This window comes from Onychostoma macrolepis, chromosome 22, assembly GCF_012432095.1.
Source record: "Onychostoma macrolepis isolate SWU-2019 chromosome 22, ASM1243209v1, whole genome shotgun sequence".
NCBI lineage: Eukaryota > Metazoa > Chordata > Actinopteri > Cypriniformes > Cyprinidae > Onychostoma > Onychostoma macrolepis.
In genome coordinates this window covers 19,737,973-19,764,978 of record NC_081176.1, presented here as the reverse complement: position 1 = coordinate 19,764,978, position 27,006 = coordinate 19,737,973, and the positions used below count along the sequence as shown (strand labels likewise).

Genomic DNA, 27,006 nt, shown 5'->3' with positions numbered 1-27,006 from the left:
ACTGAGGAACGATGATATCAGTGGGAGACTGACAGTGAATGAATGAATAAAAGAAAGAAGAAGGTGGGAAAGCAAGAGGACATTATTATTCGTTCAGGTGCCCTATGTAACATTATTACAAAATATCAAATTCAATTATCAAATAAAGCCAAAAAATTTAAGTATGAAACCACGAGAAGTACATTTCATGGAAAGATGATGTTCTTCACAGTCTTGAATACATTTGGAAGTCACTTTGTTGTCTCATTAAACTGTGCCAGGCAATAAACAAGTATCACAGTTTGTTCATTGTAGCGAAACTAAAGAGTAATATCCCAAAGGTCATGGAGTGAGACATTTTGTCACTTTTATGAGATATTTATGTGATGCTGCCAACCTTGTTTATTGCTATAGGTTTTTTTCAGAGGCCTCTAATAAAGAGAAAACAAGATGTAGCTGCTGGCTCATACAAGAACAATGAGTCCATTTTGCCAAAAACTGGAATTTTTATACACAGAGATGAGTTAAAAATGGCTGTCGGGGCTGGAAAATCCCTGCTATGCTCCTTGTGTGCTGTCTTTGCTGGAATATCACTGAGGAGAGTCATTATGGAAAATGTGTGTTGTGTGGGAGAGCACAAGTAAGCCAGGCGCCAAGATTTTGCTGCCCAAACCTGCCGTAATTAACGCAAACAGCAATGGATATTACTACTATCGCAGACACCTTCCAGTTCTGATTTTGCATGTTGCTGATTTTAGTCAGCATGGTCAGCTAGTACAACTACATTTGAAAGCAGTTTCAATGCCCAGCATATTAATAGCGGCTCCCTGATGCCCGCATTTTATTTACAGTATAAATACCCAACGATATAACTGCACGAGAAAGTATTGAAATATATATTTTCCCTGTGTTTCCTTCCTGTGAGCTACTGAAATGAGCCGCACTGTGAAACAGCCAATCAGAGCAGAGCTTATTTTCATTATTATTCATGACCCTTCCAAATAAGGTTATGACAGACCATTTCATTCTAGGGAGAAATCCTAGGGTTGTAAACAGACATGTAAAACCATTTCTGGAGAATTTTTACCCTTACCTAAACCACATACCTTCTATGTAGATATCAGAGAATTTTTACATTAAAAAAAATTAATTATATGACCAATAAGTTGTTTGTTTACATTAAAGGTAGGGCGATTTCGGAAAGGCTAGTAATAGCAAGTTAGCTTTGAAAGCCAGTTCCTCACCCTCCCTGCATAATCCCTCTGCAAAGCCACGCCTCCTCCAAAACACATGAACATGCACAGGCAGACCAGAGACTAACCTGCAACACAATGAGAGACGGCGTTGGTAGAGGATTGAATGCCGTCAGATTACCTCGGGTCTCATTCACTCATTCACTCACTCATTCAGGGTGTGCAGAGATATGCAAAAACATATTTGACAGGCAGGCAGGACAGCCAATCATAATGTTCGGACCGAATATTTTGATTGGACAAACATTTTATGGTCCTACACCCTCCACAGACAATATAAATACATATAAATACATTTAGACCACTTGACTTATTGATTGCTATCAGGATGTGAAGAGACTTTCAACCAGCATAACAAAAATGTTTTTGAACCAAATCACCTACCCTGCCTTTAAAGGGATACTCCACCCCAAAATGAAAATTTTGTCATTAATCACTTACCCCCATGTCGTTCCAAACCCGTAAAAGCTTTGTTTGTCCTCGGAACACAATTTAAGATATTTTGGATGAAAACCGGAAAACCAAGTAAATTACACGGTCAAGACACAGAAAAGTATAAAAAAACATCACCAAAATAGTCCATCTGCCATCAGTGGTTCAATCTGAATTTTATGAAGCAACGAGAATACTTTTTGTACACAAAGAAAATAAAAATAATGACATTTATTCAACAATTCGTCTCCTCTCTGTCTCTCTGTCAGCGTAGCGCCATTTTGGAGAATTGCTTGGCAGTCAATGGGACAGTCACAAACCTCCCGGTTTTCATCCAAAATATCTTAAATTGTGTTCCGAAGACGAACGAAGCTTTTATGGGTTCGGAACGACATGGGGGTAAGTGATTAATGACAAAATTTTCATTTTGGGGTGGAGTATCCCTTTAACTCATGAAAATAAGTTATGCAATTTTTTACTTTATAAGTTGCACAAGGTTCAACTCATCATTTTAAGCCACTTTAATGTAATTTAAGTTGAAATAACTTAAACAGCTAAGCTGATTGTAAAATGTTAAGGCAGCAACTTATACTTTAAATGTTAGCCAGTATTTTTCCTCAATACTTACCTGCAGTTCAGTCTGGTTTTTGTAGTAGAAATTTGTTATATTGACTTTTTAAAACTAGCTCCACAATGTTTCTGAAATGTTGTGGTTTGAGCACATTAATTTTTCCTTTTTATTTTACTTTTAAGTGTTCTTTACTACAACCAAATTGCAACGTTAAATGTTTCTGTGTGGTGCTGCACCGGCCAGCGGTGATGAATAGATCAATGACATCTGTTTCTAGACCTCCAGCAGGGTCAAATAAATATATTCCTCTCAACACCAGGGCTGCCGAAGGCCACCACATGTTGATTGTTGACTGTGATAAGCAAGAGCGCTAATCAGCAGACCACTAGCGGCCTCGAGAGCAGGTCTCCTTTCACCCTCAGTCACGGTCATTCAGATCACAAGACAGCAAGCTGCCTTTGGCTGATTCACATCAAAAAAATGCAGATGATGAACTTTAAATGCTTGCTAAAGGTCAGTGATTTCTCCTCTAAGAGCCTTTTTGTTCTGACATTAGAAAAAACACACTTAATAAGACAAGCAGACACGTGTTAACCCAACAGCACTTTTCATCTTTTCACAGATTAACTGTTTTCAATGGTAAATTCAACATAATTTGTCCATATACTCAGAGTCGTAATGGGAATTGTCTGTTCCCAGAAACCCTAGAGGCAGAATTAATGGAGGTAAACAGAGGAATTACTTAAGACATACCAAAAAAGGCAACAGGTACTTTGTTTTCTCTGAAGTGACAAAAGCGATTATGTGACTTCAAAAAAAAAGAAAAATAAATAATTTCTAAATACTGACTTGACACACCCCCATCTGCCATTTATTAGACAAACAGACAGTCCGCCTCAGACACATGCCATTGTTTGAGCAACTGTTGCTCCGTCAGGCTAGTTAGGACTAGGGTGACCATACGGGTCATTTTTACGGGATGCGTCCTTGCCAGGATTTCTATATTGCCTAAAATATCCAGGTTTTGGCTGTTTGCACTGTGCAGGTAGATCGTTGTGTGACATTCATGAGAGCTAGAGAGCAGAGCAGACGGCTCCTTTAATGTGTTTTGTCACTTAAATGTAGGATAGGTGATTTCGTAGAAGCTAGCAATAGCAAACTAGCTTCGAACACGTAAGATCCCACCCTCCCTGCAAATCACTCTCCAAAGCCACGCCTCCTCCAAAACACATGAATGCGCTCAGGCAGACAAGAGGCTAACCAGAGACACGATGAGACAGTGTTGGTGGAAGATTGAATGCAACACTGTCAGATTACCTCAGGTCTCATTCACAGTCACTCATTCATCCCCATGAGACAGAGAAACTGGAGAAATTACTAACATTGACATTACTAAATGTCCCAACTATTTACAAAGCGTATAATATTGCAATAATAACGCCTTCCATTCTTGTTCAGTCTGCAATAGCGTAATCGACCGCGCTGATGACATATCATGTCTGCACGAACAGGGTGCGGAGAGGTATCCAAATATACATGTTGACAGGCAGGTAGCCTATCATTGTACTCGGACCGAGGAATATGATTGGACGAAGATTTGATGGTCTTATGCCTTCCACAGATGATATAAATGCATATAAATACATTTAGACCACTTAACTTAGTGATTGCTATCGGGACGTGAAGAGACTGTCACAGCCATCTGCTGGAGTGCCCTTGCCAGCCATCAGAGGGCACTCTTCTGGACTATTGTTTGTGTTTTTGCCTTGTTTTTTCCCTGTTTTTGGATCGTTGTTTGGAACTCAATAAACTGCACTTTGATCTTCATTGTTTTCCCAAGTACTACCCGAATTCCAGAAATGTTGGGACGTTTTTTAAATTTGAATAAAATGAAAACTAAAAGACTTTCAAATCACATGAGCCAATATTTTATTCACAATAGAACATAGATAACAACAAATGTCTAAACTGAGAAATTTTACACTTTTATCCAATAAGTGAGCTCATTTCAAATTGTATGCCTGCTACAGGTCTCAAAAAGGTTGGCACGGGGGCAACAAAGGGCTGAAAAAGCAAGTAATTTTGAAAAGATTCAGCTGGGAGAACATCTAGCAACTAATTAAGTTAATTGACTTTAGTTCTGTAACATGATTAGCTATAAAAGGGATGTCTTAGAGAGGCAGAGTCTCTCAGAAGTAAAGATGGGCAGAGGCTCTCCAATCTGTGAAAGAGTGCTTAAAATATTGTGGAATACTTTAAAAACAACGTTCTCCAAAGTCAAATTGCAAAAGCTTTGGAAATCTCATCATCTACAGTGCATAACACCATCAAAAGATTCAGAGAAACTGGAGAAATCTCTGTGCGTAAGGGACAAGGCCGAAGACCTTTGTTGGATGCCTGTGGTCTTCGGGCCCTCAGACGACACTGCATCACTCATCGGCATGATTCTGTCATTGACATTACTAAATGTCCCAACTATTTTGAGACCTGTAGCAGGCATCAAATTTGAAATGAGCTCATTTTGTGCATAAAATTGTAAAATTAAATATTTGTTATGTTATCTATGTTCTATTGTGAATAAAATATTGGCTCATGTGATTTGAAATTCTTTTAGTTTTAATTTTATTCAAATTTCCAGAAATCGGGTTGTATTCCGTGACAGAGACTATACAGCATAAACCAAGTATGTTCGCGGAGCAGAGCAGAAAATGGGCCAAATTATAACTTCGGGTTTCTAGACTGTCAGCTTTTGCCAGAGCATAATGGCTTTGTAATAAGCCCAACCGAGCGAGACAGTGAACCCAATTACACTGTCTCTGGCAAAACAAAAAGGGACAATTTGAGACAAGCATGGCGGTAGAAAACAGCTAAAATGTTGGCCATCCACATCCGTCAAACTTTACAAAGAACTTGAGCTGGAGCAGAACAGTCCGGATGTTTAATCGGGACGAGGCTGCGGGACTTCGTTCTATCTGATGAAATTCAACATATAATTAATAGAGCTCAAGCACATATTCACATTCCCTCAGTTCGTGACTGGTCAACTGTTCCTTCCTCATCCCTCATTCTCTCAGAACCTGCCATGCTGTCAAAAATGTATGTTGACTTCATAGGAATATGTTGCAGTCCCACTGTTTCTATGGTGACTTGGCCATATATCAGTCCCTCAGACTCGCAGCTGTTCTCCGCTAATGGAAATTGTACCATGTGCTCGTGAAAACAGCTCCTATCGATTCTTTTAACAGTTGATGATTCCCCACTACATGCTGTAATCCAAGCATCACGCCACACCGATTATACATCACATACCCGATGCGTTTCCTGCGTGATTACCTCACGACTCCCAAAATTACCCATACCCCCCTTCTAGTTCTCTTATTCCACCCTGCTGGAATGTGGGCTAGTTTTCAGGAGAAAAAGCACAAAGGAAAAGGTCTCAACATGAAATTCCTGTCTAAACACACTTCGCTTCTGTAATCTGGCGTATTTCTGAGTAAAACATGGCATTTAATGAGATCAATGAAATGTAGGGCATTCTTGCACGATCTTTGAATGTTTATGAAGCAAAAATGAAACAATTAGTAAAGGACAGAAATGGAGGACAGTGACTTGAGGACATCTCAATCAAGCTCCATTTCCCAGTTACTTGTTGAGGATCACGAGCCTGCATGGACAAAGGTGCTTTCCTCATAAACAAACCCACCTCCCCCATCTCCAACATCTCACCTTGTCTATCAGAAATAGAGGCATTTCATTACGCAGCAGCTTAGCAGTGAAGACACTCATTAAACACATCAGGGGAGAAAAACGAAACACTGTCAATCTTATCCAACAGCCTCCCCCCTTCACAGCCTCAACTGCAAGCAGTGATGAAACTCATTATATGTGCCAAAGGGAGAAAAAGAAATACTGTCAGTCTCATTCAATGCCTTGACTGAAGAATAAACAGATGAGAAAAAAAAATCAACCAATCTTTACCACTAAATTAATGTGATATGGAGAGATTTGGGCCTGATTAACATATAATAAGCTATGATCTATAATAGAGCTTTGATTTCACAAACAAACTGTGAAAGCGGCTTGTCAAAATTAGTAAAACTGTGGTTGTGTTTTTCTGTACCCAGTCATTTTGCCTGTGATGTATACTTCGATACTTTTTATATCTCAGGAAATGAGGCTCTATATAAGCTGACTCAGGTGAACTAGCTCTCGGATGGAGAAGCAAAGGGGCTGAAATAAAAAACGAACATTAAAATCCTGCTCCCAAGAGAGAATAACAAGCACTTTATCTGCCACTCTGTCCTTTCAGCGTCTTAATAATCAAGAAATGGATGTATTTAACTCTGCTCTTAGAGGTGTTCGCATTTACGAATAATTTTATCTTGAACTATAGTGAACTTGAAATCAAAATAGACTGTATTTACTTTAATAATACATCTGGTCTTACTGTGGATGATTCAGTGTACATTATTTGACAGAAAAACAAGGTTTGTTTTCATACTCTTTTATAAATCTTAACTTAGTTCTGAAACGACTATCATTTTCGGGTAACATCACCAAGTCCTTCGCACCACGTACGAAGCGCAACACCATTCAACGCCATTTCTGTGTCAACTTTGTTTGTGCGGAGAGAAGTTGATGGTTGTCGGGAGCGTAAAATTAAGAACACACCTCACATTTTCCTGACTTCCGTGGTGCTTCAGTAGGGGGCGTTTGTTTTATGTTTTTCCTAGAGTTTGATGGATTTTTCATATAATATCCGATACCAAACAGTCTCTCTGTTCATCATTTAATCTACGTCAAGCCTCAGTGTGGGCGGGGCTATCCAGTAGAAATGGAAACTAAGCGACTGTTAAAACCGTAAAAAAAATACGCATTGCCCAATATTGGAGAAAAAATGATTTTTTTGTCTCATATGTATACCATATGATATAGTTAAGCAATATCACATAGGCAACAACGAGTGTAATATCACACAACTGCTTTTTGTCCCAAAAAGCATGAGTGCAAATGCGATACTGATTTACACAACAGTTCAATAAATAAGAAATTAATACTGTGTCATATTTTAAACACTATCTTTTCTGTTTTGGCTCAGTTTTGCCAATATCCACCTTTTTGTGGCCATTTGTGAATTGGCCACTTCCAGCTTTTTTTTACCTGTACAAAACAGCTCGTTTTGCTGCTTGATATTGCAAACTAATGTATCTCACCATATTATTTTAAAGTATTTTTTTTTAATTGAGCACACTGGTTTGTAGTACAAACAGTTTTACCGTTTACTGCACTTCGTTATTCTTATTGTTATTTCCCTACAGTGGCTAATGAACTGGAAGTCTCATACATTCACAGAAAACGGCTTACTTCTGCGTTGAAAAATAAAGTGGAAAAAGCCACAATGGAACAGTTGTGCCTTGTGCGTCTGCGAGCAAAACGCTTGCTGTGTTTCGTTTATGAATGAATTAATGTGTTTAGAACGAATCGGGTGAACCAATGATTCAATGACCCTTTCATAAAGAGAGTCATTTCAATGACTTCCTCATTAAGACATTTATCGCCACCTACTGGCAGTTTTAGTTTCTCATATAGAGTATCATTTAATTAAAAATGTTTTAACAACATAAAATGTGTAATATACTATAATAGTATACTATCATACTAATATTACTATTTCTTTTCTTTTTTTTAATAAAGTATGCTATGTTATTCCAAATTCTATAGCTTCAGCCAGACTTACAGGGGTTATAAACAGTTTCAATTTGAGTTATCAATTATCCATTTACTACATTTAAGAAGATTTTTGGCTCGTGGTCCAGTGGTTACTTTGAATAATTGTGCTCACGTGGGCTTTAGAGTTTGAGTCTAGCTGGATCACATTTGATAGATCTGGATTGGTGGCACATCAGACAATTTCTGGCATCAAAGCTGAAGAGACAGATGGTGTGTGTGACAGTATTTTGCTTGACCAGCTGAGAACAATGACAGTGGACACCTCTATGATCTTGTAAATTGATTGATCATTATACATCAATACATGAGGACCCAAAAGGGTCAGCAAATATTCCTATTGAACTGACTGAAGATATTCAGCAAATCGCACCTGTATCACAACCCTGCAACACCTAGCAAAAGCACACAAACCTCTGTTGCATTCTTGACAGACTGAGTAAATAGAGATTTCACTTCCATAATCTAACTTTAATGGGTACCACCATTAGAAGTAATACATTGCCTGGTAACAAACCACAAATCATGCAGGCTGCTCTGTTATTGCATTTGGAGTCTTGGCCTATAAATAAACCCCAACGCCCAGCAGAAACGAAACAGAACTGCACACGTCTGTGGAGAACAACAACAGGGTGGATGTGCAATCGGGTAGAACTTCCACACCATAATAACACCTGGTAACTCCTATCCAGCGACTTTTTTCTTCATGTGTTGCAACTGTTGGTCGAAAAGGCGTGCAATTCTGAATAAAGAAGAAACGACAAATTTAACATATAATATGTGAGGAAAACTAGCTGTTAACATTCCTTTTTATCCGAATGAGAGGTGCCAGGTTAGTGCAGGAACCCTCAGAAGAAGACGGTTTGATATCTGTCCTGTTTTTGAGCCAATCATCTGCCATATGACTTATCATTTTGAAACAGGAAATGATGTCATGACAGTGGTGCATGCTAGCACTTGACTAGCGACTATCCTGAGACGTAATGCCAAAAACATTAGCGTTTTATCCACTTTATTTTTAATGCAAGACATCTTTAACTTGAATGTGTGAGGCTTCCAGTTGTCTTAGCTGTACAAAACAGTCTGATCTTGCAAACTTGGCAGTTTTACCATTTATTGCACTTTCTTTTAGTTATTTACAGCTAATGATTCAGAAGCCTCGCTCATTCACAAGAATCTGCTTTGAAACTAGTGGATACTGTACGTAGCTTGCAAAAAATATTTCATTCGAATGTTAGTTTTGAATGGCTGTCGATGAAGAAAGATCCTTGCGATTCTAAAATCCAATTTTTCTAACCCAATGTTGTCCATATTGGTTTTCGGCGTCAATACCTGATGTCAATAAAAGGACACAGGGGCCATTAACACGTGCGAATCCCAGGATACACAGTACAAATCCACAAATCAATCTGTTTAAAAAAAATTATAATAGAAAAGCCAACTGTTTGCATTCACACTATGTGGTTTCCACGCAAAACCATTATTAGCTACGAGGGTTTTAAGTTACAGTAGGAACATTAATCCACGCCGTTAAACCTCAAATCCTTAAATCCTATTATTCCATCCTCCCTTAAAGTGTATAATTTGCCTCGTCTCTTGCCGACCACCATATTTTAAACGCCGTGGGCTGGTGTGAAGAGCTTCAAGGGCCTCTCTTGCCAGGAAAGCCCAGTATAGAAAGCAAACCTCGTGCTGCTCGGGCTTCTGATCAAAACACCATTTGTTCTGTGTCATTTTTGAAATATATTCTCCGGCTCTGCTATATCTAAACCTCACAAGGAATATGAGGCAATTTGTCAGATGTTAGATTAAACTGACACTTTTATATACTGATAATGCTTTAGAAAGCAATTCTAACATGCCATATTTCACTCAGCTCAGGAAACAGGCGACCTCCCACTTGTTTAAAGAGCAAATCGCTGGCCATGATGTTGCCATCACAACGTCCAGCAGCTAAAATGTCACATCACCTTTGTCGACATGCCTAAATCACCAACAAACTGCTGTAGAGAGAGCTGAAGTGGACCGTTCCTTCCACCTGTTTGCTTACAAGCCACATTTCTAGGTTATTAAAGCACGTTGATCATAATCAACGTGTCTTATTTTTGTAAACAGGAAAGCTGGGAGGAAATGAAGTTAGATGCATTTTCTTTAGACAGCTTGGGATATTACAGCCACCCTTCTGTGTCACAAATCGCATTTACGTAAAAGTTAGACTGAAAGGATTGTGGAAATATTACTCACCCTTACTGGGATCCCTATTAAGATGCATTTAAACACAAACCTGTCTTAAAAGGTTCTGTATGTCCAATTTAGTCACATTTTGAAAAAAAAAGAAAACAAAAAAGAGGAAGAAAAAAGAGCATACCTGAGATAACGCAGTGGCTCTATGGTCTCAGGTTCTTTCTCATTGGAGCTGTGGTTCATCTTGATTGATTCAGCCGCGCTTATCTCTGGCAATAGTCACCCTCTTATTGCTCTTTCTTTTCTCACTGTGTGCCCTGCTTCTGTCTACTGGCTGATAAACCCAGGCACCACGCGTAGATCAGCTACTCTTGCTGGAAGAGTCAGCCAATTAAGAGGCAGGGAGACACCGGGAGCGCCATCTGATTGGCTGAGCACCCCTGATGCTGGAGAGCTCAGTCAAGCATGAACTGCATCCCTTTCAGATGTAGCATCCTCAGTATGAGAGTGTGAATATGTCTATTTAAATTCAAACGCTTATTCATCACAGTGCTGCTATGGTACATTATTTATGTAATACTACTGGTCATGCATATATTCATGCAGTGAGGCATTAATAATCAAGGTTTGACCATTTCAAATGAGAACAATTAAGACTAATTCATGTAAATTGTGATGCTGCTTACATATAAAACAAACAGTGCAACATGTTAAAGTGCTTAATCCTGTTATAATCATGCACGAAATGGCTCATTTGCATTTAAAATGAGAAATCAGCAATGTTTAAAATAATTTAAATAATATAAGTGTTCTAATAAGAACTGGATTAATGGAGATGGCTACAGTTTAGCGCCACACTGCCGTTTAGAGGTCATATTGTGTCATTGCAGGCACAACGTTTCCTATTCTATTGAAACGCTAGGGATATATAATTGAGCTCCAGTTCATCTAAAACTAATGAGCTCATTGGTGTACATACAATTAGAATTAACTTAATGATCCATTCCAGCACTCACCGGCCATGAACCTGATGTAGGGCGTCGAAATAACAAGTTAAATGCTCGACAAGATGTATTTTTGCTCATCATATTGGTGTTTAGTGGATTACGGAAGTTTCCGTGAAACAATTAAGTGTGTTCCCGAGACATACTGTTATAAATATCTCGAATATTCAACACTGGTCTCTCTTTGAGCATCATTAAAATGAGGTTGTAGAATCGAACTGCATTTTTGGCGCGAACGATGTGAGGATGCCTGTTTCCCGCCTCAGCGTGAAAAGTAAAAACGGCGATTTTTAAATAAAGTTTAAAGTAAGAAAATGATTAAAAATGTGAGATATAAAGTCAAAAATAACAATAATGAGATATAAAGTCAAATTGGGAAGTCAGAGCTATATATTAGGCCTACTCTCTCTCTGAGGGTGCAACTGCTATCCATATTTCCATCTTTTTTGTGTGTGTGTGTAGAAAGGGTGAGTCAGAAAAAGCTAAATTTGCATGTTTGACAGTTTTACAACAACTGACAAAAGCTTGTTTAAGCACCTTTTACTTCTACAACAAGTTCTCAACAATCAGTCAGGTCTTCTTAAAATTAACAAAATGCTAATTTAGGCATTAATGTGGATTTAATGGGGTAACAAATAAAAACCAGAGGGCTGACTGTTTCTTTGTACCTGGTATGTGTCCATAAGTTGTCCCTGGACTCCATTTTGTATATGTTCTATTATGACATCATAAATTAGAATGCTGATATCTCTCAGAATGTGGTAGAATTCAAATGCCTCTTTCAAAATACTTTGCAGCAAGGGTGAGCAACGTGATCCAAACTCAAGCCAAAGAATTCATGCGGCTGTTGTAAACTCCTTTGAGATTTAAAACAATGTCTGTTAATAACGTTTTGAAAGGCATGGGCTACAAGTTCATAGCTGAGATTGGAGAAGGCAGTTTTTCCGAAGTCAAGCTCGCCACTTCGCAGAAGCACCAATGTAACGTGGCCATCAAAATTGTGGACCGCGTAAAGGCCCCTAAGGATTTCGTCCAGAAGTTTCTCCCAAGGGAACTGGCGATTTTGAGACGAGTGAATCACGAGCACATTGTGCAAATGCATGAGTTAATTGAGGTGGCTGGTAAACGACTTTGTATTGTGATGGAAGCTGCAGCAAAAGATCTCCTTCAGAAGATACATGAAGTGAAACGTCTCCCAGAAGACCAAAGCAAAAACTTATTCTCTCAGATGGTCAGTGCCATTAACTACCTCCACCAGATGGACATCATCCATCGGGACCTCAAGTGCGAAAACATACTGCTGACAGCTGAAGAACAAGTTAAGATCACAGACTTCGGTTTCGCCCGCTGTGTTCAAGACCCTTCAGAGCTGAGCGAGACCTTCTGCGGTTCTGCAGCCTACACTCCACCAGAAGTCATCATGGGAATGCCGTATGACCCAAAGAAGTATGACATATGGAGCCTCGGGGTGATTCTATACGTCATGGTGACTGGATCGATGCCATATGATGATACCAACTTGAGGCGACTTCACCGTCTTCAACGAAAGTCTTTGGTTTTTTCAGATGACGCTGGTGTTCAGGAACCATGCCAGGTCTTCATCCGTACTCTGCTCCAGTTCAATCCTTCCACACGTCCAACCATTCAGCAGGTGGCAGAACATCCGTGGATGCAAAAGGGAAAAATCTAAAGCACACAAGCTAATAAAACAAAGTGTGCAAATGCAAAGAAACACAGTGTTACAAATCCATTCAGCTGGGAGCGTTTGGATAGTCCTAATATTTGAATCCCAGTCACGACTGAGGAAAATGAGTTTTAGGAGAACAGTCTGAGGCAGAATAGCAATTGATTAATGGAGAAACTATCAAATTAATTGCTCAAATAAAGTAGTGGTTGACCGATGTGGGTCTTTGTAATGACCCATGATAATACAGCTATCTTCAAAGCAAGGTGGCCGAAGAGCAATGTAATACAATTTTATCTGCAGCAATTAAGATGTATACAAAATTGCATGTATAAAATTTTTATTTACTTCAATATTCATCCCTATATTGTATACATATACTTAATAACATATAGTTACCAGTTAAAAGTGTAATTTATTTAATTCTATTTTTTAATAGAAACTTTAACTTAAAATACTATATATAACTTAATTCAAATGTTGAAAACAAAACAAAAAAAATATTGTGGTTTGCTATTTTAATATTATTTTCTATAACATTTATTGGTTGTTAATAAAAATAATTATTTAAACCTAAAATGTGGGGAAAAATTGAGAACCATAGATAAATTTTAACGGACAATACACTCATGTTGTTCTAAACCCATGTGATATTTTTTGAAAACTTTCTTTATAACATGAAAGTAGACGACTTTCATAGTATCTTTGGAACGTGGACCTCATTGATCACTATGAATTTTGTATGAAAATGAACTTCAACCAGATTTGGAACAACATAAGAATATTTTTTATTTTATTCCTTAAAAACTTATTTCTACATCCCTCACATCCTCATTTTCATTCATATCAAATTAACATTTTGTCCACCCTGACCAAAGGCCATTTCACACTCCATCAAACACTCGAAAGTTTATTAAGTTTATTCAAATTAGATCATTCACACTCAAAATACACCCAAACACCAGAAGAAACAGGTTAAAATTAGTTTTTATTATAATTATTAACTGATAGAGCAGAAACAGATGAAAAAAAAAAAAACGTTTTTTTTTGTTTTATTTTTTTACAATTCTTAAAAGAGATGCTCCACAATAAACAACGGCAGCATCTCAGGGGGAAATGGAATGGTGTTAGTTGTCAGCAGCAGGCAGTAGTTAGAACAGCAGTCAGAAACAGGGGGCTTCTGTGTCCGAAACGCTCCACAGGCATTCGAGATCACTGAACGGATCATCTCAAGAAAAGGGAAAACAAATCGACTGAAGCAGAACTGACTCGACGTGTTCATGGACTGCGATGACAAAGGACCCGAGCTGTCGTATATAACATAATAACTGTTTAGCTAAAATACCAAGCGTATTGCTAGCAAATCATATCAGATGAAAGGAAAATAAGAGATGGTAAAAATAACATGACCACCACCTAACAGGTAGGACTCCATTTAGCTAAGATTGTGTGCTACATTCAATAAGCAGTAATGCTTTCAACCCAAACATTTCCTTTAAGGAAAGATTAAGCCGTGACTTAAGCGGCACGACTTTCAACAGGATCTAAAATGGTAGACAGGACATGAATGAACTGCGCATTAGACAAAAAATTTGCATTTATACATCCTAAATACAGTCCAATCTTAAATTCACAAGGCTTTGGAACTATTTGGGAAGGAGCTAATGGGATATCCTTCATCTAAAGTGACATTTATAAATAATTCAACATCCAAATATTACCTAGATGCTGTTACAAGAAAACCTATGGGGGAGCACATCACAACGGTAACTAAAAGCGTAACATATCAATTGTTTCTGCAAAAAAAAATTTAAAAATTAAAAACAAAAATAAAAAAAAATAATAAAAAGCTACCGTCAGGCTCATATGATAAACAAATCGTTCAAACATGAAGGTGTAGTAGTAGTCCTGTTGCGGCTGCTGCTTTTTGTTAGTTACGTCCATCTCTGTAACCATCCCTGATGCACAATTCTTGGATAAATGTCTTTTATAAGCTTACAAAGAAAAAAAGAAACAACCCAAAGTATTCAAAAATACACACTACACCAGCAGATGTATAACCACCTCAACAGTATAACAATTCCTTAAACTTCTAGCCTTTTAAAAAAAGGCCATTTTGAAAAGGGTGGAATGAGTCCACAGTGAAGCTAAAAAACAAAAAAAAGCAATGTACTGACATCAAATACACAAACATACACTCCCAAATCTGTTCAAGAGACGCTGTGGGTCGGAAAACATAGCTGAAGCTGTGTAGATGGTCCACAAAAAGGTCGTAAAACAATCCCTGGCATCACGCAAGAACTCAACGGTCCTGTGTCCTCCAATTCCTGTGGGAAAAAGTGTCCATGAGCCTCTGGAAACGTCATACAGAGGGTTTAGTTTTACATAATGGAGCAATTACTCCTCCTGGAGGGCCGTGAATTGGGTGTTGTGGGTGATGTGTATTAGATCACTAAAGCCCATTGGGTAATGGAGGGATTCAGTAGATCGATACAAAGGCCTGTAGAAAAGGTCCTTGGTCTCCTTGATCACTGATCCCGGTACAGTTCTCCTCTAGGACGCTTGTTGGCCTATGGGGTCTTACCTTAGACTGTACAACTAAGGGTCTCAGAACAGAGAAATAGAGAGAAAATATAATAATTTTTTATTTTTATTATTGCTTAATGGCTGGTTGTCTGATACTGATAACCGACCGAATGTCCAAAAAGACAGGATTATTATAATTCAGAGAAATTTGCAAGTGATTTAATCAGGACATTATTTCCATGTGTTTGCCGTTTGGGAAATGGAGCGGGAAGGGATCATGTCCAAGAGGTACTCTCGCTGACGGTCCACTGGAGATGTTGTCCTGTGCACAGACAGACTGGGGTTGACATAAGCCATGGTGACACCTGTCGGGGGAGAATGTAAAGTGGTTACCGATTTTGAAAGAATGATCAAGTACATTTATAAAAGATCTGAAGTGTTAATAGCCTACCCTACATTTCAAGCTAACTTGACTGTGACTTTAAAGTAACAGGGCTTGACAGGGTAACAGGATTGAGAGTTTGATATTTCACCAACAATTACTAGCCTTATGGCAATGGTCACGACACTAACAAGGTGTTTTTTTTAGAAAATAAATAAATAAGGCTGATATTTTTTTCCCAAATACCCATTAAAAAAATCTGTTGTTTACTATGACAAAATCATGGCAACAGGGTTGAAGATTAAGATTTTCTGCTTCCGACATGCCTAATAATGAAAGTAAATATCTTTTATTACAGAAAAGAAATATTTACTTATCTTTGAAAAGTAGAAAGGATTATGTAATTTGACTGTTTTAAATAATAGAATGCTAACAAATTTTGATAAATTTATAATGGTAACAGGGTTGACCATTTAGGATTGTTCACTTCTTACACATCCAAGAATGTAAGAAAAAGTGATTTTAAAAAAGTGGATATATTTAATTGTCCATGAAGAGTTGAAAAGATGACATAACAGTTTTTGGTTAATTGACTTTGATTAATAGTATAGAAATTTAATTAGTTATGATGGTAACAGGGTTGATAAATTAGTGATAAAAAGAAAAGAGGCTTTCATTTGTTCATGAAGCGTGGGATTTCTTACGTACCTAAAATGGGATGCACCAAAATGAAAATTCTGGGCCAAAAACCGAAAGTGCTTTGTAATAATTATTTATTAAAATAATAGAAAGTAATTTCGTAAGACTTATCTAAATTTTAATAAGCCAATAAAATAACCACACGTTTATTGAAAGTAACTAATTTAGACAAATATATGAATATTAAATATCAATATAGTATTTTTATTTAGTTATATGCAACAGAATCAGATATAACAAAAGCTATTGGTTACACTTTATTTTGACAGTCCACTTTAGACATTCTACTAACTATAATTAATTTGTAACTACATGTCAACTAATTATCATTAATTTGCAACTACATGTCTACTAACTCTCAGTAGGGTAGGTTTAGGGTTAGTAGAATAAGTTGACATATACTTGCAAAGTTTCTAATAGTCAGTATGTTGTGGACTCATCAAAATAAAGTGTTAGAAGGTATTAAGCAGACAGTCTACTAATACTCTAATAACTGCTAGTTGGCATGTAGCTGCAAAGTTACTTACTGTTAGTAGAATGTCTAAAGTGGACTACCAAATAAAGTGTTACCAAGCTATTATTATCAGAGCATGTGAGCAGAGCATGGAGCAGATCAGTGAACGAGAGGGTAGCTCCATTTTACCAGCATTGCCAGTAAAGCTGTACTAAAGCATGTTACAGAACAACAGCACTATTGCAAACAGGAACAAGTATACTACATAGAAATTTCCTGTCAGTGCGTGCGTTATTTGAGCGGACTTTGCTTTTCCGGTGAGCATGAGCGGAACGTGAGCAGAATGTACATTCATAGAGCGGAATGTTGAGCTGCTAGAAGGAGAGTGAAACCTGCGTGCTGAACACTGCTGGGCAATGTGGCGCGACATTTTCGGCTCATATTTTCGTTTGTTTTTCTGTTTCAGCCAAAAATCAAGAATATCATTTTTGGCGGATGAAAGTTTGGTGCTTCCCTAAATCAAGGTCATTTATCATTTAATGGATGTAAATTACTAAATTTGTGTACTATTCCATTCATAAATAAATCTCTGACAACCTGTGTTTAAAAAAAAAAAAAAAAAAAAAACAGAGTAAACAAACCATTTTTTTTTCTCAATTTTCTGGAAAACGCAAGGCTGGAACAGGCCAAAACTCCGTCTCAACTAACTTTTAAAAATAAATTATACATGATTTTTGTTGATGTGTTTAGAAAAATGTGTTGCACATGTTAACAGGAGCATTTTGCCTCATTTTGCATGTTAGCCCTTTGAAGTCAATCAGCTTAATATACACTAAAAAACAAGTACAGACAGGAAAAGAAGAGACAGGAAAGGGGCAGACTGTTTTTTTTTTTGTTAAGTAGGTATCATCTACCTGCGGTGCCGCTGTTCTGTTTCCTCCAGGTATTGGTGGTGGGGTTTCTGCTGCTGGTGCCCTTTTCCCCTGCCCTCACGACATGCTTACCTGGCCTGCTGACCAGCGCGGCGGCTGTGACGGCGTTCTGGAACTGGGAGGAAGTGGAGAAGCTGTGGCTCACCCCGCGTGCGCCCGCACTCACTGCCTGCTGTACGCTACGGGACAGCTGGCCTGGAGTCTGAGGAGAAAAACATGCTAAAGTCAGAAAACACCATGTTTGGGACAAAAGCAACCAAGACAGGAGTGTCCATTACCTGCTTGATGGTGGTGGTGTGGTATCGACCGATCGACGTCCCTCTGTTGGTCTGCTGGGTCAGCGACGAGCTCATCTGCTTATACTGTGGCGACACCAGCACGTGATCGGATTTAATCACCGGCGAAGAAGAGGTGGTGGTGGTCTTGGAGACGGGCGAGGCGGCCTGCTGCAGGATGCGCTGCTCGATCTCTTGCTCCTGCTGCAGGGCTTTGACGAAGGCAGCCTTCAGGCGGCTGGTGTGCTCAGCCTTCAGGGCCTTCTTCTGGTTGGAGCTCATGCACTGCTCACAGAGGATGGAGCCATTGCTCTTCTCCTGCCTCCAGCGAGAGGTGAAGTCCGTCTGGCACTGGGAGCATGTGAAGGGCTCCTTGGGTGCCGGGGTAGATGCAGACTCTGTCTGCGGCTGCTTACCTGGAAAGAAAGCAATTAACGTTAGCATGGTAAAGTGTAGTATTTCGTAAATACGTACTATTAGGGTATACCCACTTTTAGCCAGTGTATCTAGCAGGTTCTGGACCACCATTTCCAGCCCCACCAGGTAGATGAACTCATTATTAGCTGCCGAGGGCAGGAAATTGAGCTCTGGTGCTGGAGGTTTAGGTGGCGGTATGTCAAGAAGGGTTTTCTCCAGCTGTTTCCGTAACGCAAGCTTGGCGGCGGCCTGTCGGCTGGCAGGAGATTCATTGGCGCTGACAGAGGTACTGCTGCCCAGACCAGACTGAGAGCTCTTCAAACCAGTGGAAGAGGCCTGGACAAGGAAAAACATCATGTGAGTTCCTAGCAGCTTCTATTTATCAGTAAGAGAAACACAAATGTGATAATATGAAGGGATGCAACGATTCACTCAACTCACGATTCGATTCACAATTTTTTTTTTACAAAATGAGAATTTAAGACAAATTATAAATTAAATGTCCTTTTATTACTTGTACAAAATGCTGCACGATTCTTTGTGAAACTGAAATATAACATTATAATAATATACCAATATAGCACTTGCATATCATTGCTCTTTTGTTGGTTTTGATTGCTTCTATTGTCCTCATTTGTAAGTCGCTTTGGATAAAAGCGTCTGCTAAATAACAATGTAAACATAAATGTAAATGTAAATAACAAAACTAAATTAATTTTAAAACAAGCCCAAAATCAAATAAATAAGTGACAAATAAAATAAATCTCTTCATATAAACAAAATAAGGCTTTGTCTGTGCTCTTTCCATTTAAAATTAGAGGCAACCACTGCATTTTAATCATGATCCAAACAAAGATGCTGCATACATGCAACATGAGCAGTTTTTAAATCTAAATTAGATTGTATAATTTCCAAATTTGAAGCAAAAACAGAATGGTCTGACTTCAGTTTTGTGAAACTATACATATATCTGCATGAAACCAAAACAGCAGACGAGCTGAATGAGATGCAGATTCACTCTCTGCCAACAGGTGGCGATTTAACCCTTTTAAACCGGCTGTGTCGGCGCCGACACATCAGACCAAGCTGTATTCATGTTACCATAACTCTTCTACCGTTTGCACTATCAAAATAATTCAAATTGCTCCTGACAACAGACAACATGAGCTTTTCGGCAATATATGGCTTATTACGGTAATTTCTTGCGCTCCGTCAACAAATGATGGCAGATTTCCGGGAGAGCGGGAAGGGAGAATTTGAATAGAGAGATAAGGAGTTTTGGATTGCATAAACAAATGAACAAATAATAAACAAAATGAACAAAAACATGGTCAAGGAGGAGTAAACAGCATAAGAGTCGATTAGGATGATTTTTGATGAGACTTTGGGAGCAGGCTGAGTGAGACTTTTTCACATGTGGTGTGTGCGTCGCTATAATGAGTCCGCGCATGTAAATGAATGGGTGTATGCATGTACATGCATGTGTAAATGTGTGCGTGTATGAACAAAAAAACCTCCTGAATGAAAACTGTGCAACCCAGTGTCCCAAAAATACTTGTATATATGTATTATAGTTGAATTTTGAAGTAAGAAGTGTTGGATTATTTTGATCATGATTTTTCTCTTTTTTTTCTAAATAAAAAAAAAAAAAAAATATTCCGTTTTTTTTATTTGTCTATTTAAATTGTGTTTACAAACTCAAAACACAAGATTAATGGTCAAAAACGGTACTTTTTTGAAAGCCATTTGTTTTCTGAAAAAAAAATGACACCTTGCACTTGAAAATAGCACATTCTGTTAGAATTTTACAGTCAAATAAACAAAATGTGTGAAAATGACCTATTTTACCCGTAGGTTTTAAAGGGTTAAGCGTTTCCTTGGTTTCCGCTGTAAACAAAGCAGTGCTGCACTTATGAACTTCAATATGCATTACACCGTGTCCTAACTACACGCGACGCCGCGACACGCGCTAAAAGGTATATTTTCCATGTTAATCAGAGTTTTTGTACTAACTAGCTGTGATGGTGACACGCAAAATTTCTGTGCGCTTCCTAGAGAGAGCCCGCCCTCACACGCTTCTGATTGGCTGTGATATTTGATTGATTCTGTCGCGTTGCGATGTCGCGTCTGGTGTGGACACCCAAATTGCTTGTCCCTGGAATCTTGTCGCGTTGCGTGTAGTTAGGACACCATCTAAACTTTTCTAAAGACAGTAAGTTCCCCTCAGACATGCATTCATATAAACTCCTAGCCCTAATTGAATCGTGGTTTGTTTAGCATCTCAACCGATGTTAATCGTCACATATTTTAATCGATTTTCAATCGGCTTGCGGTTAATCGATAAATCCTTAATAATATGCAATATATCTTTCATATTATAAGCATTTTTTATTTTATAAAACCTTTCGGTTTATTGCTTACTTCGCAAACTATATTCAATATTTATGTTAATTATAAAAAATGTATATTAAGTATGAAATAGCAACAACAACTAGTTACTTAAACACAATAGTAGTAGGGATGCATCGAACCGATACTCAGTATCGGCTCCGATACTGGCATTTTCTGCAGATCGGGTATCGGTCAGACGAGACTGATGCAAATCCGATATTGTGTGTATACTATTCTGTGTTGTTGTTGAGCCCCACGAAAGGCATAAAAACATTATAAAGTACCATAAAGTTTTCGTGCACTATATTTCAAGTGTTCTGAAGCGGTTCCATAGTTCAATGTGAGGTACAGATGAATATTCAAGTCATTAAATTCAAGTTCACATAAACTCTTCTATCCGCAGCGGCTGTCTATCATCCTCCATTCAGCAATCAAACTGCGTGTTGCGTTCGGTTAGAACAGTCAAACTCTCTTCAAGAGCACACAGTAACTAAGGTTTAAAACTGTTAAAAGAAAAGGCTTAATAAATTAACGCACAGATTTAATACACTACGCATCAATATCTCTTCCCTTTGTACTTTGAACTTTTCAATGCGGACTTGGAGGGCTGCGCAGCTTGCGCGCGGTGACTCCATGTTGCTTCAAGCGCATCATTCTGCGCACGGGATGCACATAAGCGCTTTGCGTCACTCTGTATTGGAGCCTTTCGTATTATAATACTTTTGCGCAATGAAAGATTATTAATTGTCTTTCTTGTTCTGTCCTATCTATCATATGTTGCTGCCTTCATTACTGCGCTATACATTTATAAATAAATATACTATAAAATTAAAAGACATTTATTTTAAATGTATTTACTTGTTTTTTCATGAATGTATTTTACAACAATACAAAGAGCAATGTGTAACATTTTACCAAATTTAGTCCTACACTTATTCATTTATTTCACTCAAATGTTTCACTAGATTTTATAAAATTATGCACCCGTGATTTTTCTAGAGTATCTTTTGCTGCTGAATTAACCACTAACCTAGATAATAATAGTATTTCTGTTATGGATTATGATTATATATTTTTTCATGTGTTATTTTTCATTAAAATGAAGTTGTCTATATTTAGTAGATTGTGTTTAACACAAAAGAGTGACGATCAGGTCAACACAGAAGTATAGAAATTCTACATTGATTTAAAAAAAATAAATTGCGCTGTATCGGATTGGATCGGTATCGGCAGATACTCAGAATTTTCGGTATCGGATTGGTTCTGAAAAAATGGTATCGTTGCATCCCTAAATAGTAGTATTACTTACTATAAATATATTAAATATAAATATATTATAAATACATACAAAAATTGTCATACACTTGCATCTAAAAATACTACACCTATTTAATATAAATTAATTATATAATAATAAAATATGCATAATACAGCTACTGTTCCTAGTTAATAAGCATGAGATAAATTTTATAAACATATATGCTGACAATGCTATATGCATATAATAATATAGTTCTTTTTTTTTTTGATCAACAGTTATGATGGTAACAGGGTTGGCCAATTAGTGATAAAAGGAGACAAACACTTGTCCATGAAGAGTTGAAAGGATAGTGTCATATGATGGTTTTTGAGGAGTCAAGCAGTACAGAATTGTAATAATCGATAGTTATGATGGCAACAGTGTTGACAATTTAAGATCGTCCGATTCACACCTTACACAACTAATAATATAAAATAAAGTGGTTAAAAAAAAAAAGTTATAAGTGGAATATCAAAGTGAATAACTATGTATAAATATTAAGTATTATTAATAACACAATTTAAAAACTAAGGCAAAAATGTATTAAAAACTTGTTTATAGTAGTTAATAGTTTTTAATAATATAAATATAATATGACATGTATAACAAGTTATAAAAATTAAAATAATGTATTTTAATATGCATTTGTTTACTTATAACTTTAAAGATAAGTTATAGTAGATTGAATTGCATAAATACATTAAAAAAACCCTGTATAATATAAAATATTCTAAATACTATAATATTATTTTTAAACACTCAGCATTATAAATACTTTTACTGCATCAACTAATATTGCAATAACCATTGTGTGTATGTATATATATATATATATATATATATATATATATATATATATAAAAAAGAACATGGTATATAACAAGTAAATGACAGTGACCTGTGAGACCAGGACGTTTGCATTGGCTACACGGATCAGGCCCTGCTGAATGATCCTCTGGCCCTGCACCTGTACGGTGGGTACGGAGGAGCGTGCGCCCAGCACCAGAGGAGGAGGACCAGAACCCGAGTGTTGTTGATGCTGCCGTAGGGTCGCAATCTGATGCGGGGTCACAGTGATGGGCTATATCACACAAACGTCAGAGAAAAACGATTTGTATAAAAGTAAAATTCTTTTACGGGTCATCAAGCCAAAGTAGTACATACCTGGGAGCCTCTGACTAAGGTTGGCATGACTACGGTATTATGGGAGCCATGCTTGGAGACCTGCGCTCCACCTCGAACCAGAGGAGGAGGAATGACTGTCCCTGAGTTTCGGTTGGAGACCTGAAAACAAAACAAGTATTTAAGTATAAATTGCTCTTCACAGTTCAACTTTTAGAAACATGTTGAGATCATTGCAGGAACATGCAATAGACTCAACAGCACTGACACTGAATATTATTATTGTTTTTTTTTTTTTATTAATTTCAGATTTTTTATTTGATTATACTAATCAAGGGTTTTCACACAAAACTAAACTAAAAATGTCAATTATTTTCTTTATTATTTTATCTCATAGTAGCAGTAGTAGTAGTAATAATAATAAAAAAATAAAAAGGTAATACTAAATGATTTTCTAATATATTTTACTAAAGGGTTTTATACAACATTTTTAATTCGATTAAAATGGCTAACAATTTTGTTATTTTATATAACAATAATAGTAATAATAAATAAATAATTTAAATTTCTTCATTGATTATTTGTTTTATTTGTTTATAATACCAAATTTTTTTTGTTTTTACACAAAACTGCATAATAATAATAATAATAAAATATTTTTATTTCTTTATTCATTATTAGTTATGTGTTTATAATACCAAAGGTTTTTACACAAAACCGGATTAAAAATAGAAAACATTTGTTACCTCATTTTATGACGAATAATAATAATAATAATAATAATAATAATAAAAAATAATATAATTATTGTTATTCATTCATTATTTCTGGTTTTCATTCATTCATAATTCCAAAGTGTTTTTTTTTGTTTGTTTTTTATACACAAGACTGGATTAAAAATGCAAAATATTATCTTTAGAATCTCGTAGTAGTAGTAGTACAAGTACCAATAATACTATTAATAATAATAATAATAAATTAAATTTTTATTAGTTCATAACTCCAACATCTATTAAACAAAACTGGATTAAAGATACAAAATATTATCTTTATACATTTTATCTAATAATAATAATAACAAAATTTTAAAATTAGTATATAACAAAAGGCTGTCACACAAAACTGGATTAAAAATGCAAAATATTTTCGTTATCTAACTATCTATCATAATAACAACAACAATTTTTTATTTTTTTTTTTACATTTTTTATTAGAATCATTTTAATAATAATCATAGTGTTTCTTTATTCATTATCTCTAATAACGACATACTACTGGACACATGCCGATTTAAACATGCACCATCATGAGGTCAAGTGCATTGTAGTGTACTACTGTTTGAAATGTTTAGCATAGTTTGACACATTTTCACTGACCTGTAGGGGTCCTTTAGTGGACGAGATGCTGCCCCTGACGAGAGGAGGTGGAGCAGCCACAGAATTGGTTGACTGCAATACAGAAGAGGTCAGTGTCAGGTCACATTGAACTTCAAGCATCTTTATTGTTGCATCTGACAACCCGACTTTTACGTTTTTTTACCTTTTGCACAACATCTTTTTGGGTCTGACTCTGTCTGAGTTTCTTCAGCAGGACGAGTTTGGCCTCCTGAAGACGCAGTTCTTCCTGCAGCTGTTTTATGATACGCTCACGTTCAGCCGGGCTGCTTTTCTGCACGTGACGGACAAGAACAGTCATGTTAGTAAGTGAACAGGAGATCTGATGCACTGTTATATCAAGTGCAAATGATCTGTAGATATAATGTCCTGAGAAGTCGCATTACCATTAGCATATCAGTATCCGTCTTCTTAAAACTGTAGCTGACCCCATTCATACAAGGACTAGAGGGCTCATTGTCCGACAGAACAATGACATCATCTGGCGTCGGAGGTCGCTCTTTCTTTATGTCACTGAGAGACAGATAGAAGAAGAAAACATGAGCAATGGCTAAAAACACAATGATTAAGATACAATGTCTCTTTAAATGCTGGAATATTTAGAATTGCATATTACTCCTATTACTTCAGCAGTATATAGTGTGTACAGTATGGGAATTTTTCTGTATGAGTGAAATACCTGGATAACCAAATAGGTAGGTAATTTGCTAAATTACCAAAATGTGAAGCATAGGGGTGAGCGATACGATATGATATGACAAAATAATATGATAGGGTAAAATAAGTATTGAACGCGTCACCATTTTTCTCAGTAAATATATTTCTAACAGTGCTGTTGACATGAAATTTTCACCAGATGTCGGTAACAATCCAAGTAATCCATACATACAAAGAAAGCAAAACAAATAAGTTCAGAAATTAAGTTCTGTGTAATAAAGTGGAATGACACAGGGAAAAAGTACTGAACACATGAAGAAAGGCATAGAAATCAAAGACACCAGCTGAAATCTATCAGTAATTAGAAAGCAATCCTGCTCCTTGTCAGTGGAAATTAATATTAGTTGGTTCAGTCCCAACTGATGGCCTATAACAAGGTGTCTCATGATGTGTCACACAAGGAACATTTCATGATGGGTAAAAGCAAAGAGCTTTCTCAAGACCTTCGCAACGTTATTGTTGCAAAACATACTGATGGCATTGGTTACAGAAGGAATTTCTATATTTCTGAATGTTCCAGTGAGCACTGTTGGGGCCATAATCCGGAGGTGGAAAGAACATTATTTCACCATAAACCGGCAATGACCTCCTTGCAAGATTTCTGACAGAGGAGTGAAAAGAGTTATCAGAAGAGTTGTCCAAGAGGCAAGGATCACTTGTGGAGAGATTCAGAAAGACCTGGAATTAGCATGTATAATTGTATCAAAGAAAACAATAAGTAATCGCTCTCCACGCAAGGCTCTATTGCTGAAGAAAAAGCATGCTGAAGCTTGTTTAAAGTCTGCTGCACAACATTTAGACAAGCCTATGAAACACTGGCAGAATATAGTCTGGTCAGATGACACACTAATTGCACTCTTTGGATGCCATAATACACACCATGTTTGGAGGTTAAATGGCACTGCACATCATGGTGTAGCTCCGGCAAAATTTATATAGTTGAAGTAAATATTAATGGAAAAATGTAACGAGACATTCTTGATAAAAATCTGCTGCCATCTACCAGGATGAAGAAGATGAAATGAGGGTGGACATTTCAGCGAGACAATGATCCCAAACACACAGCCAAGGAAACTCTCAATTGGTTTCAGAGAAAGAAAGTAAAGCTGCTAGAATGGTCAGCCAATCACCTGACTTAAATCCAATAGAAAATCTATGGAAATAATTAAAGACCAGAGTTCGTAGAAGAGGCCCATGGAACCTTCAAGATTTGAAGACTGTTTGTGTGGAAGAATGGGCCAAAATCACACCTGAGCAATGCATACGACTAGTTTCTCCATACAGGAGACGTCTTGAAGCGGTCATTACCAACAAAGACTTTTGTACAAAGTATTAAATCAATTTCAGTAAGCGTGTTTAATACTTTTTCCTTGGGTCATTCCATTTTATTACACAGAACTTAATTTCTGAACTTATTTGTATTGTTTTTTTTTTGTATGTATGGATTACTTGGACTGTTACCGACATCTGTTGAAAATTTCATGTCATCAGCACCTTTAGAAATATATTTACGGAGAAAAATGGTGACGTGTTCTATACGTATTTTACACACACACACACATA

At 37.1% G+C, this 27,006-nt stretch overlaps 3 protein-coding genes across 6 annotated transcripts in view; 1 reads left to right on the top strand and 2 right to left on the bottom strand.

Moving 5' to 3' along the window:
* yjefn3 (YjeF N-terminal domain containing 3) overlaps positions 1–10,534 on the bottom strand; it is a 35,322-nt gene extending 24,788 nt beyond the window's left edge. Inside the window, exon 1 of the mRNA XM_058761507.1 lies at positions 10,331–10,534. Within this exon, the coding sequence (XP_058617490.1) occupies positions 10,331–10,389 (59 nt within the window). The 5' untranslated portion in view covers positions 10,390–10,534. The remainder of the gene's footprint in view (positions 1–10,330) is intronic.
* A 1,490-nt stretch (positions 10,535–12,024) lies between these two features.
* Positions 12,025–12,840, top strand: tssk6 (testis-specific serine kinase 6). Its single transcript, XM_058761555.1, has one exon. The coding sequence runs from the start codon at positions 12,025–12,027 to the stop codon at positions 12,838–12,840; it is 816 nt and encodes a 271-aa protein (XP_058617538.1).
* Positions 12,841–13,804: 964 nt separating this feature from the next.
* gatad2ab (GATA zinc finger domain containing 2Ab) overlaps positions 13,805–27,006 on the bottom strand; it is a 38,053-nt gene continuing 24,851 nt past the window's right edge. For 2 of the 4 annotated variants that reach the window (XM_058760465.1, XM_058760468.1), the window contains exons 3-11: positions 25,113–25,239; positions 24,872–25,000; positions 24,709–24,780; positions 23,375–23,494; positions 23,109–23,291; positions 18,594–18,855; positions 18,106–18,518; positions 17,810–18,029; positions 13,805–15,725 (exon numbers count right to left, since the gene is read on the bottom strand). In XM_058760465.1, coding sequence (XP_058616448.1) covers positions 15,592–15,725; positions 17,810–18,029; positions 18,106–18,518; positions 18,594–18,855; positions 23,109–23,291; positions 23,375–23,494; positions 24,709–24,780; positions 24,872–25,000; positions 25,113–25,239 — 1,660 coding nt within the window. In that variant the 3' untranslated portion in view covers positions 13,805–15,591. The remainder of the gene's footprint in view (positions 15,726–17,809; positions 18,030–18,105; positions 18,519–18,593; positions 18,856–23,108; positions 23,292–23,374; positions 23,495–24,708; positions 24,781–24,871; positions 25,001–25,112; positions 25,240–27,006) is intronic. The other 2 variants (XM_058760467.1, XM_058760466.1) reach the window with 2 other exon arrangements.

Bases quoted from the DNA above. Each gene is read 5' to 3' on its own strand.
- tssk6 (XM_058761555.1), top strand. From the start codon at position 12,025: ATGTCTGTTAATAACGTTTTGAAAGGCATGGGCTACAAGTTCATAGCT.